Genomic DNA, 13664 nt, shown 5'->3' with positions numbered 1-13664 from the left:
AGGAAAGCCTAAGTGAGAACTAGATTTCAACTGAGCAAAGTCAACAACACAACAAGCTGATGTGCCAACGGCAAAAAACGGTCTCAGCATTTCAGCACCATGGACAGTTCCATGACTGCTGCGACCACTGTTTAATTGAAAAGCTAGGAATTAATAGCCTTTCGAGCGAACATATACAACACATGCAAGAGTCTACCATGTAATGCATATCACAATTCGTGCACAGCGCATGAAATGGTTTAGCCTACAGCTCATGCTATGCCGTCATGGCCATGTCAAGTCAATAAGCAATTTATAGATGGACCAGGCATAGGCTCCATGGCATTTCACACCAGTTTGAGAGTCGGATAACAGTGTGCCTATCTAACTATATTTTTACGCTTTATAGGCCTCATCATGCACGTTTTCTTTATCGAAATTACGCTTTGTAGCATTGGCCCATAGGCTAGACTAAATTAAAATAAAGCAATAGAATTGTCATAACACAAAGTGACGTTGTTTTCTTTTTATGGTGGTGTTCTGAAGCAATAGGTCCTATAATAAATCCCGTGCATAGGTAGCCTATCACATGACTGCAGCACTATTGCCCTTTGCTCGCTGGCACTCTCATCTCTGTCTGACCAGAAGGCAGTAGGCAGCAGCAGTCACTGGCTTTGTAAACACAACGTGCTGCGCTGCTTTGTTTCGGAACCACCACCATTGTGGGTCTATCTCTAGCCATGCCATGGATATTTTGTGGCAATATCAATTCAGGATAATTTTGCTAGGAGACTCGACGGTAGGGAAATCATCTTTACTGAAGCGGTTTACAGATGGAATTTACAGCGATGTAGCGGATCCAACGGTCGGTGTTGATTTTTATGCCCGTTCGCTAGACATCGAGCCAGGGATTAAAATCAAGCTTCAACTGTGGGACACGGCTGGACAGGAACGATTTAGGTGAGATGTAGACAATTCATGTTATACTAGGCCTATATATATATCTGTTATCAATCATCTGTTGACAAGATCACCTGATTCATTATTTCCATCAGTATAAATTAGCCTATATGGATCAAATAACTAAAACGCCTCAACCTTTACAATATCTATTGTGGTCGGTTTACCATTTTGGCGAATAACAGTTGAGAAAAATAATAGTTTTTTTTTACCCACAGAGAAACGAGGTCAGTCATCGTCAGTCATTTTTTTACCCTACGACTGCAATAACGGAGGCCGTTACTCCAGTCTCCATCATAAAAACAGTCATTAAATTGTGTCGCATCATCAGTTGGATTCATTCACTGATGATGGGCAACAACCTCGCCTTGATACCATTTTGTGTAATACACAAATATCCTTTTTTAATGCAATGATAAGAAGGTTTTGATGTCTGTCTTTGGATGGATGACAGTCAAATCCGGTTATTCTGCAAGCGTGGTTTGTTACTGCTGAGATGGCCTGTGAATCAGCGAGGCATGGCTCTCTCTGTTACATACATGTAGTAATGTGCCTTTATGTAGCCTATTCTGCAATGCCTAGGCACATACAGTATCCATCCAGGAGCCAGTGTAGCTTGTAGTTGAATATGTGAATATATGTTAACAACATAATTCATTCCCCAGTCTCAGATACAATTCTTCTAAGAGCATTAGAACTGTGTTTGTAGACTCTGCTCTCAGACCTCCTTTTCCTCTTGATGCTGAACCTGGATGTCTCTGACAGAATATTATGGAAGAAAGACTGTTTTCCCATAGGAGGTTCACAGTACACACCTAAAAGAAATTCTCAGTGGCATGAAAGAACTGTCTCTACAGGTCTGTACAGTTACCATTCCTTAGTTTGTAAGCCACAATGGATGTTTTTCCCTGGACCTGCAAGGAGTCGCGGATCTTGTTATGCTGTTTTGCCAACTACTATATGTTTGTTGTCATGCCATGAATGTAGTTTGGTTCAGGGTTACACTGAGATTCAGGTCAGCACTGTTTAAATTCACATTTTACTATGGATCAGAGCTGAATTGTAACATCTCCTATTCTCCATCTTCCAGGTCCATCACCACTTCCTACTACCGTAACTCAGTGGGCGGGCTCCTTGTGTTCGACCTGACCAATCACAAGACCTTCGACCACGTGAGGGAGTGGCACAAGGAAGTGAGCGAGCACATCCTGCCGCACAACATGGTCTACATCCTGATTGGCCACAAAAGCGACCTAAACAAGGACCGGAAGGTGACGCGGGACGAGGCTGAGCAGCTGGCGGCGGAGATGGGGATCCGCTATGTGGAGACGTCGGCTAAGTGCAACAGCAACGTGGAACGTGCCTTCCAGCTGCTCAGCAGGGACATCTATGAGCTGATGAAGATGGGGCAGATCACCACGAGGGACGGGTGGGATGGGGTGAAGAGTGGCCTCACTACCAGGGTCCTGTACCCGGGTGATGAGGACATTGAGGTGGAGCCGAGGGAGAAGAGTTGCAACTGCTGAGAGACTGACCTTCGATCCCTGACCTCATCAATGGTAATGTTCATTACGCACCAAACGGAAGAAAACGGATTGGAACTGAGAGGGACTACCAGGAATTGTCCAATAAGAAACGCAAATGTATCTTTTCCGTTGCGAATCGTTCTAGAACGTGTTCCGATGCGTTCCCTAATAAACACGACTCATGTCTCCACTGTTGTTCCCCCTCTCTTATCTCCACAAGTATCTCACATCAACTCACAGTTTAGTCAGTTTCCCATTGAAACTAAGCCATGGTCTAAAGTAAGGCCCTTGTCCTGTGACATCACGTGTGCACGTGTCACCATATGCCTAGTGTAGCTAGCCTGCCATTCCTCTCTGTATCAGTTCCTCCAGAGGTCAGGATGGGGCTGTTTTCTGATGGGATTACGTGATACACAACCTGTAGTACACATCTTGATGTGACAAAAGCTTCTCTACAAACACAAAAGTCTGAGTCTTTAGGCCAAACACCAGTGTAAATCCTTGCAGTGGAATAGCATCATACATGTACATGCTAAACCTACACAGTTGAACATCACCTGGGTAGCTTTGGGCCCAGTTAGGTAAGGCAGACACAGAGGCTGCATTTACAGAGGCAGCCCAATCCTGATATTTTGCACAATTATTGTTCTTTTGACCATTGAAAAGAGGCCTTTTGACAATAATTGGGCAAAATATCAGATATGGGCTGCTTGTGTAAATGCAGCCAGAGACACCTGTGTGACAGTGATCAGGCCTTGGGGTATTCCAGTACGTATTCTATTCCTTCCTGGCAGCATCCTTTTCCTTCCTGGATGCCCTTTGCTGCCGCAGGAGTTATTGGATTCTTAAGCAGGCAAGGTCTTGACTGGTGGACAATGCATGATTGTGGTCTGGCATCACTCCCATTACGTTGTTGTGGGTTGACTCCTGTCTGGCTAAGTGTGTGTGTGTGTGTGTGTGTGTGTGTGTGTGTGTGCGTGCGTGCGTGCATGCGTGCGTGCGTGCGTGTGTTTGCATGTGTGTGCCGTTGCTCTGCCTGCAGTCCCCTGAGACTGTACATCATGTCCGGTATGGGCAGTCATGTAAAAAGTACCCAATCATCATACTTGAGTAAAAGTAAAAATATCTTAATAGAAAATGACTCAAGTAAAAGTGAAAGTCACCCAGTAAAATACTACTTGAGTAAAAGTCTAAAAGTATTTTGTTTTAAATATACTTAAGTATCGAAAGTAAATGTAATTGCAAAAATATACTTAAATATCAAAAGTAAAAGTAAAACTATTCATAATTTCAAATTGCTTATATTAAGCAAACCAGGTGACACACGACAGCACGCAGACATAATTTACAAACAAAGAATTTATGTTTAGTGAGTTTAGTGACCAGGGATGCTCTCTTAATAAGTGTGTGAATTAGACAATTTTCCTGTACTGCTAAGCATTCAAAATGTAACCAGTACTTTTGTGTGTCAGGGAAAATGTATGGACTAAAAAGTACACCCGTATGTTACTTTGGCATTAAACTAATAGGCAGGGAAATTTATTATATGTTCTTTGCTTTGTAATTCCACAAACCTTGTACTCCTCAAGCATGAGCAATTTTTTACTGGAGAACATCGCTGAAGCCACAAAACCTTTTAATGGTAGCCACTCATTGCATTTGTATATGGCATATTAAAAAACAAAAACAAACCTTCCAAGGTGGGCCTTCAAGGGGGAAAACCACCCCAAACAACATTCCTTTAACTGGAAAGAGGTACTGGCTGATGGGAAACTCTGTGTTATTACATTGTCTGGTTGAAGACATGACATTTCGGACCCTAATGGCTTCCATGCTCCATCAGAATGGTTCCAATATCAAGACAGCCAGAATCTTGCCATGCCTATAGGCCCTTTCGGTCTGCAGAGAGGCACAGGAAGATAACTCTCTAGTTTCCCTAGACTACTACCTCTATACTGCAAACCTCAGTGCAGATAACAGTTGACCTGAGACTTGGCTGTAGACTGGTGTTACCATGGCTCAGGGTCTAGATAACAGCTCACTTTGACTGGTCCCTCCTCCCTTCCTTCCCCTCAGCTCACCTTGTCCACCTCCACACCCTGCACACACTGTAGACGGCAGGAGAGACATTGTGCATTCAGCAAATGTGACTTTCTGTGACATTGTGTTCTATGTTGGTTTTGTGTCCAGTGGTTATTGGGCAAGGCACAGGAGCATATGGGCAGTATCATGGTCATGCGACTTGACTTGTTGAAAGGAATGTCTAACTAACTAATCTTTTGGGAGCTGTTCCATACATCCTGGTAAACACCTTACAAAGCCTCAGCATACAATTTCTTGACAAATATGATGTCTTGCCTCTTGCTTTACAAAGTCTGATGCAAACGTAGTTTAGTTGTTCCCGTTGTTCCCACACTCATCAGTGTTTACCCTGTTTATAGTTATGTCGTGGTCAATTTTTAAGCTCTACTGACCATTCACAGACTGATTAAACCTCTGTTATCACAGGTCATAGCCCCGTTACAACATGTCTCATTTCTTTCAAAGTTAAATCAGTTGGCTAACCAATATGTATGACAATCAGATGTCTGTATTGACCTATGTTCTTGTTACGGTAAGAAAGGACACATCCACATAGAGATGGCAATACCGATGCCAAGGGATGGGAGACATACCCTTTAAATTAACTAAAACAGTCTTGCCTGGGAATGTATAGAAATGGAGAATGATCTTTTTCAGACATGGTTTCAGAGGGATGATAATGTAGGCCACTGTCTGTTTGATCATCACAATTCAACTCCTTTTGAAAAGCAGCAAATATTTTCATTCTAAGCCACAAAGGGAGTTAGAGACAAACCATGTTCCTTACAGTATGTACTGCTTCCTTTTTTCAGCTTCCTGTGTCATTTCTAACAGGGTTTATTTTGTACAGCTGTATTTTCTATGCTTATAATGATGATAAAATGTGCTGTGATATAGCTGCTTGTCATTGAATGCAACCTATTCCTGAGCACTGACTTTGATAAGGATTCTTATTGACTGTATTGTTACATCAGATTGGAAGAAAACAGGAATTAGGAAGCTGTGGTGCTGATGATGCCCAATGATGGTCTATGAACAAGGTGTATCTAGAGAAAGGCCCCTGTCACTGAGATGGAGCACCAGCTATATTCAACAGCCTATTCAGGCCAATTTGACATGAAAGAAGAAATTGAGCTTGGATCTTGACACGTTGCCAGTAGAACTAGAAAAGTTTAGATTTTAGAGCAGAAAAATGGAAAATAATTTATGATTTAGAAAATGTTCAGTTGATTATAAATGGTAAGTGGCCATTTTCATTGTGATTATAGTTATATCATAATAGTGTAATCTGAATACCAATCGACAAAACAATCTAATTAAATCTGTAGTATCCAACAGGTCCTTGATAGTACAACAACATATGACAAATCACTAATGCATTTTACTTGTAAATTCTGTTTTTGGGCAGTCCTACAACTAGACATAGCAGCACAGCAGCACCGTTGATACTTCTATTTTGCCTCTGACCGAGTCCAATCACAGATCACAGGTTGACAAAATAAATGTTATTTATTTTCTATTCTAAATGTTCTGTGCAAGGTACTCTACTGTTAAAGGGTATTCAATCAAGAAACAATATTATGTCCATGGTGCCATATTGATTGACCATGCTAGGGTTGTGGCGCCCTCTTTGGGTAACAACAGAACTGCATACCTGACCCACTTATCTGAATCACAGTGCAAATAAAATACTAAACTTCAACTAATAAACATACAACTGTGTATGGTAATAATATTGGTGTGCTTTCATTTTCATAAGCCTCTGTTGAAAATCACAACTGTTAGTTGGCATAACTGATCAATAACTAATCAATAACAGATTAATATCACTTGTGAAAATGAAGCTGTTCACTTATATTGCTTTCACTTGTACCCTCCGCTCCTGTCCAAGCTCACCTGTAGAAACCATATATAGACTTATGGTAGAAACATCTGTGGTCCTTAACGACTCATCTGGAGGGAAGAAATGCAGATACACACACGCTAAATGCGCAAATTCATTGAAATGATTGTGCTTATTTTATATGTGGTGAAAAATAAAATAAATGTTACATTAAATGAAAGAAAGACTTGATGGATTTATATGATCAGATCTTTTTAAAGATCTTTAATGAAAGTGAAGGTACATTTTGTAAGGCAGGGGTCGGATTGTACACTGTTACCAGGAGGAAAATGTGCAAGGGTCATGCTTTTACAATTTCAGTCAGGGGAGGGTTTAGTATTTTGTAATCGATTAAATGTCATATTGCTCACTGTTTGAGAATAAGTTTCTTATTATATCTTGATGTGTGCTTGATGCTGCCCCTCATCCCTGATTCTCTGCTGGGCGTGCAATATCAAGTGCGCCTAGTATGGTCTCAATCAAATGACCCATAGCCTACCGTGCCTTTAGAAAGTATTCATCCCCCTCGAATTATTCCACATTTTGTTGTGTTACAGCCTGATTTCAAAATGGATTAAAAAATATACACTGCTCAAAAAAATAAAGGGAACACTTAAACAACACAATGTAACTCCAAGTCAATCACACTTCTGTGAAATCAAACTGTCCACTTAGGAAGCAACACTGATTGACAATAAATTTCACATGCTGTTGTGCAAATGGAATAGACAACAGGTGGAAATTATAGGCAATTAGCAAGACACCCCCAATAAAGGAGTGGTTCTGCAGGTGGTAACCACAGACCACTTCTCAGTTCCTATGCTTCCTGGCTGATGTTTTGGTCACTTTTGAATGCTGGTGGTGCTTTCACTCTAGTGGTAGCATGAGACGGAGTCTACAACCCACACAAGTGGCTCAGGTAATGCAGCTCATCCAGGATGGCACATCAATGCGAGCTGTGGCAAGAAGGTTTGCTGTGTCTGTCAGCGTAGTGTCCAGAGCATGGAGGCGCTACCAGGAGACAGGCCAGTACATCAGGAGACGTGGAGGAGGCCGTAGGAGGGCAACAACCCAGCAGCAGGACCGCTACCTCCGCCTTTGTGCAAGGAGGAGCAGGAGGAGCACTGCCAGAGCCCTGCAAAATGACCTCCAGCAGGCCACAAATGTGCATGTGTCTGCTCAAACGGTCAGAAACAGACTCCATGAGGGTGGTATGAGGGCCCGACGCCCACAGGTGGGGGTTGTGCTTACAGCCCAACACCGTGCAGGACGTTTGGCATTTGCCAGAGAACACCAAGATTGGCAAATTCGCCACTGGCGCCCTGTGCTCTTCACAGATGAAAGCAGGTTCACACTGAGCACGTGTGACAGACGTGACAGTCTGGAGACGCCGTGGAGAACGTTCTGCTGCCTGCAACATCCTCCAGCATGACCTGTTTGGCGGTGGGTCAGTCATAGTGTGGGGTGGCATTTCTTTGGGGGGCCGCACAGCCCTCCATGTGCTCGCCAGAGGTAGCCTGACTGCCATTAGGTACCGAGATGAGATCCTCAGACCCCTTGTGAGACCATATGCTGGTGCGGTTGGCCCTGGGTTCCTCCTAATGCAAGACAATGCTAGACCTCATGTGGCTGGAGTGTGTCAGCAGTTCCTGCAAGAAGTAGGCATTGATGCTATGGATTGGCCCGCCCGTTCCCCAGACCTGAATCCAATTGAGCACATCTGGGACATCATGTCTCGCTCCATCCACCACAGACTGTCCAGGAGTTGGCGGATGCTTTAGTCCAGGTCTGGGAGGAGATCCCTCAGGAGACCATCCGCCACCTCATCAGGAGCATGCCCAGGGGATGTAGGGAGGTCATACAGGCACGTGGAGGCCACACACACTACTGAGCCTCATTTTGACTTGTTTTAAAGACATTACATCAAAGTTGGATCAGCCTGTAGTGTGGTTTTCCACTTTAATTTTGAGTGTGACTCCATATCTACACCTCCATGGGTTGATAAATTGGATTTCCATTGATTATTTTTGTGTGATTTTGTTGTCAACACATTCAACTATGTAAAGAAAAAAGTATTTAATAAGATTATTTAATTCATTCAGATCTAGGATGTGTTATTTTAGTGTTCCCTTTATTTTTTTGAGCAGTATATATCTCACCCATCTATACACAATACCCCATAATAACAAACTGGAAACATGTTTTTAGAAATTCTAGCAAATTTATAGGATAGAAAATACAGAAATATCTAATTTAAATAAGTATTCACACCCCTGGGTCAATACTTTGTAGAAGCACCTTTGGCAGCGATTACGGCTGTGAGTATTTGTGGACAAGTCTCTAAGAGCTTTCCACACCTGCCCATTATTCTTTGAAAAATTATTCAAGCTCTGTCAAATTGGTTTTTGATCATTGCTAGACAACCATTTTCAGTTACGCCATAGATTTTCAAGTAGATTTAAGTCAAAACTGTAAATTGTCCACTCAGCAACTCCAGTGTAGATTTGGCCATGTGTTTTAGGTTATTGTCCTGCCGAAACATGAATTAATCTCCCAGTGTCTGGTGGAAAGCAGACGAAGCAAGTTTTCCTCTAGAATTTTGCCTGTGCTTAGCTCCATTACGTTTCTTTTTATCCTGAAAAACTCCCTAGTCCTTAACGATTACAAGCATACCCATAACATGATGTAGCCACCACTATGCTTGAAAATATGGAGAGTGGTACTCAGTAATGTGTTGTATTGGATTTGCCCCAAACATAACACTTTGTATTCAGGAAAAAAAGTGAATTGCTTTGCCAATTTTTTTTCAGTTGTAAACTATAGAAAGCGGGTGCAGAAGGTGAGTTTAATGATAAGAAAGGCAGATAAACAAAACAGGAGACCTGTACTGAATGTGACCAAAACCAATACTCCTGATGACTAAGGCTACTGAGGGCTAAATAAAGGGAGATTAATCAAGGCGATGATGAGGTCCAGGTGTGCGTATTGATGGTTGCCAGGACCAGTGGTCAGTATACCGGCGACGTCAAGCACTAGAGCGGGGGAGTGGGAGTAGGCGAGACAGCAGTATTGCTTAAGTGCCTTGTCGCAAACATGATGCATGTTTCGGAATATTTTTTATTACATTTACATTTACGTCATTTAGCAGACGCTCTTATCCAGAGCGACTTACAAATTTGTGCATTCACCTTATGATATCTAGTGGAACAACCACTTTACAATAGTACATCTATATCTTTTTTGAGGGGGAGGGTAGGGGGGAGGGTTAGAAGGATTACTTAATCCTATCCCAGGTATTCCTTAAAGAGGTGGGGTTTCAGGTGTCTCTGGAAGGTGGTGATTGACTCCGCTGTCCTGGAGTCGTGAGGGAGCTTGTTCCACCATTGGGGTGCCAGAGCAGCGAACAGTTTTGACTGGGCTGAGCGGGAACTGTGCTTCCTTCCGCAGAGGTAGGGAGGCGAGCAGGCCAGAGGTGGATGAATGCAGTGCCCTTCTTTGGGTGTAGGGACTGATCAGAGCCTGAAGGTACGGAGGTGCCGTTCCCCTCACAGCTCCGTAGGCAAGCACCATGGTCTTGTAGCAGATGCGAGCTTCAACTGGAAGCCAGTGGAGTGTGCGGAGGAGCAGGGTGTCGTGAGAGAACTTGGGAAGGTTGAACACCAGACGGGCTGCGGCGTTCTGGATGAGTTGTAGGGGTTTAATGGCACAGGCAGGGAGCCCCGCCAACAGCGAGATGCAGTAATCCAGACGGGAGATGACAAGTGCCTGGATTAGGACCTGCGCCGCTTCCTGTGTGAGGCAGGGTCGTACTCTGCGAATGTTGTGGAGCATGAACCTACAGGATCGGGTCACCGCCTTGATGTTAGCGGAGAACGACAGGGTGTTGTCCAGGATCACGCCAAGGCTCTTAGCACTCTGGGAGGAGGACACAATGGAGTTGTCAACCGTGATGGCGAGATCATGGAACGGGCAGTCCTTCCCCGGGAGGAAGAGCAGCTCCATCTTGCCGAGGTTCAGCTTGAGGTGGTGATCCGTCATCCACACTGATATGTCTGCCAGACATGCAGAGATGCGATTCGCCACCTGGTTATCAGAAGGGGGAAAGGAGAAGATGAATTGTGTGTCGTCTGCGTAGCAATGATAGGAGAGACCATGTGAGGATATGACAGAGCCAAGTGACTTGGTGTATAGCGAGAATAGGAGAGGCCCTAGAACTGAGCCCTGGGGGACACCAGTGGTGAGAGCACGTGGTGCGGAGACGGATTCTCGCCACGCCACCTGGTAGGAGCGACCTGTCAGGTAGGACGCAATCCAAGAGTGAGCCGCGCCGGAGATGCCCAACTCGGAGAGGGTGGAGAGGAGGATCTGATGGTTCACAGTATCAAAGGCAGCAGATAGGTCTAGAAGGATGAGAGCAGAGGAGAGAGAGTTAGCTTTAGCAGTGCGGAGAGCCTCCGTAACACAGAGAAGAGCAGTCTCAGTTGAATGACCAGTCTTGAAACCTGACTGATTTGGATCAAGAAGTTAATTCTGAGAGAGATAGCAAGAGAGCTGGCCAAGGACGGCATGCTCAAGAGTTTTGGAGAGAAAAGAAAGAAGGGATACTGGTCTGTAGTTGTTGACATCGGAGGGATCGAGTGTAGGTTTTTTGAGAAGGGGTGCAACTCTCGCTCTCTTGAAGACGGAAGGGACATAGCCAGCGGTCAAGGATGAGTTGATGAGCGAGGTGAGGTAGGGGAGAAGGTCTCCGGAAATGGTCTGGAGAAAAGAGGAGGGGATAGGGTCAAGCGGGCAGGTTGTTGGGCGGCCGGCCGTCACAAGTCGCAAGATTTTATCTGGAGAGAGAGGGGAGAAAGAGGTCAAAGCATAGGGTAGGGCAATGTGAGCAGGACCAGCGGTGTCGTTTGACTTAACAAACGAGGATCGGATGTCGTCAACCTTCTTTTCAAAATGGTTGACAAAGTCATCCGCAGAGAGGGAGGAGGGGGGAGGGGGAGGAGGATTCAGGAGGGAGGAGAAGGTGGCAAAGAGCTTCCTAGGGTTAGAGGCAGATGCTTGGAATTTAGAGTGGTAGAAAGTGGCTTTAGCAGCAGAAACAGAGGAAGAAAATGTGGAGAGGAGGGAGTGAAAAGATGCCAGGTCCGCAGGGAGGCCAGTTTTCCTCCATTTCCGCTCGGCTGCCCGGAGCCCTGTTCTGTGAGCTCGCAATGAGTCGTCAAGCCACGGAGCAGAAGGGGAGGACCGAGCCGGCCGGGAGTATAGGGGACATAGAGAGTCAAAGGATGCAGAAAGGGAGGAGAGGAGGGTTGAGGAGGCAGAATCAGGAGATTGGTTGGAGAAGGCTTGAGCAGAGGGAAGAGATGATAGGATGGAAGAGGAGAGAGTAGCAGGAGAGAGAGAGCGAAGGTTGCGACGGCGCAATACCATCTGAGTAGGGGCAGAGTGAGTAGTGTTGGAGGAGAGCGAGAGGGAAAAGGATACAAGGTAGTGGTCGGAGACTTGGAGGGGAGTTGCAGTGAGATTAGTAGAAGAACAGCATCTAGTAAAGATGAAGTCAAGCGTATTGCCTGCCTTGTGAGTAGGGGGGGACGGTGAGAGGGTGAGGTCAAAAGAGGAGAGGAGTGGAAAGAAGGAGGCAGAGAGAAATGAGTCAAAGGTAGACGTAGGGAGGTTAAAGTCACCCAGAATTGTGAGGGGTGAGCCATCCTCAGGAAAGGAACTTATCAAGGCGTCAAGCTCATTGATGAACTCTCCAAAGGAACCTGGAGGGCCATAAATGATAAGGATGTTAAGCTTGAATGGGCTAGTGACTGTGACAGCATGGAATTCAAAAGAGGAGATAAACAGATGGGTCAGGGGAGAAAGAGAGAATGTCCACTTGGGAGAGATGAGGATTCCAGTCCCGCCACCCCGCTGACCAGATGCTCTCGGGGTATGCGAGAACACGTGGGCAGACGAGGAGAGAGCAGTAGGAGTAGCAGTGTTTTCTGTGGTAATCCATGTTTCTGTCAGCGCCAAGAAGTCGAGGGACTGGAGGGTAGCATAGGCTGAGATGAACTCTGCCTTGTTGGCCGCAGACCGGCAGTTCCAGAGGCTGCCGGAGACCTGGAATTCCACATGGGTCGTGCGCGCTGGGACCACCACGTTAGAGTGGCAGCGGCCACGCGGTGTGAGGCATTTGTGTGGCCTGTGCAGAGAGGAGAGAACAGGGATAGACAGACACATAGTTGACATGCTACGCTAATGCAAAAGAGATTGGAATTAAAATTAACTAAACAACTGGGGAAGCGAGAGAGCAGGGCCTCCCTCACTAACCATTCACTGAAACACTCAAATATAACTTTTCCAACTTCCACTTTAGAAATTATAATTGATATAAACTACAGTGGTTCAATGTTTCCAGGAATAGGCTCAAACTTAGTTTATTCAGCTAGATAACTTGGTACAGTATTCTTCCGTGAAACCCACCCAGTGCACTGTGTCCTATGACGCTGTAGCTAACTAGCATGCTAGCATCCATTAATACACGGTTAGCACCAATACACAATGTTAGCACCAATACTTGGTTACAACAAACTACCAATGGATCATTCTGAACAGGCTTCCTTCTTTTCACTCTATCAATTAGGTTAGTATTGTGGAGTAACTACAATGTTGTTGATCCATCCCCAGTTTTCTCCTATCACAGCCATTACACTCTGTAACTGTTTTAAAGTCACCATTGGCCTCATGGTGAAATCCCTGAGTGGTCTCTTTCCTCTCTGGCAACTGAGTTAGGAAGGACGTCTGTATATTTGCAGTGACTGGGTGTGTTGAGACACCATCCAAAGTTGAATTAATAACTTCACCATGCTCAAAGGGATATTGTCTGGGTTTTTTAATGTTTTTTTTTTTACACATCTACCAATCAGTGCCCTGGTCTTTGTGGTTGAATCTGTGTTTGAAATTCACTGCTCGACTGAGGGATCTTACAGATAATTGTATGTGTGGGGTACAGAGATGAGGTAGTCATTCAAAAATCATGTTAAACACAATTATTGCACACAGAGTGATACCATGCGGCTTATTATGTGAATTGTTAAGCACATTTTTACTCCTGAACTTATTTAGGCTTGCCATAACAAAGGGGTTGAATACTTATTGACTCAAGACATTTCCAATGTCCTTTTTAATTCATTTATAAAAATTCCAAAAAACATAATTCCACTTTGACGTTATGGGGTATTGTGTGACAA

General features: G+C 44.6%; 1 protein-coding gene across 1 annotated transcript; it reads left to right on the top strand.

The window, feature by feature from the left end:
• Nucleotides 1-600: 600 nt before the first annotated feature.
• LOC106570265 (ras-related protein Rab-39B) lies at nucleotides 601-2655 on the top strand. Its single transcript, XM_014142397.2, has 2 exons — nucleotides 601-939; nucleotides 2030-2655. The coding sequence occupies exons 1-2, from the start codon at nucleotides 725-727 to the stop codon at nucleotides 2463-2465; spliced, it is 651 nt and encodes a 216-aa protein (XP_013997872.1). The 5' UTR covers nucleotides 601-724; the 3' UTR covers nucleotides 2466-2655.
• Nucleotides 2656-13664: the final 11009 nt, after the last annotated feature.

Source organism: Salmo salar, chromosome ssa14 (genome assembly GCF_905237065.1).
Source record: "Salmo salar chromosome ssa14, Ssal_v3.1, whole genome shotgun sequence".
Classification (NCBI taxonomy): domain Eukaryota; kingdom Metazoa; phylum Chordata; class Actinopteri; order Salmoniformes; family Salmonidae; genus Salmo; species Salmo salar.
Note: the sequence above shows the minus strand (reverse complement) of the source record. Positions and strands in the feature narration are given on the sequence as shown.

Coding starts and splice junctions, on each gene's coding strand:
- LOC106570265 (XM_014142397.2), top strand. CDS start 725: ATGGATATTTTGTGGCAATATCAATTCAGGATAATTTTGCTAGGAGAC. Junction 940..2,029: donor GCTGGACAGGAACGATTTAG/GTGAGATGTAGA, acceptor TCCATCTTCCAG/GTCCATCACCACTTCCTACT.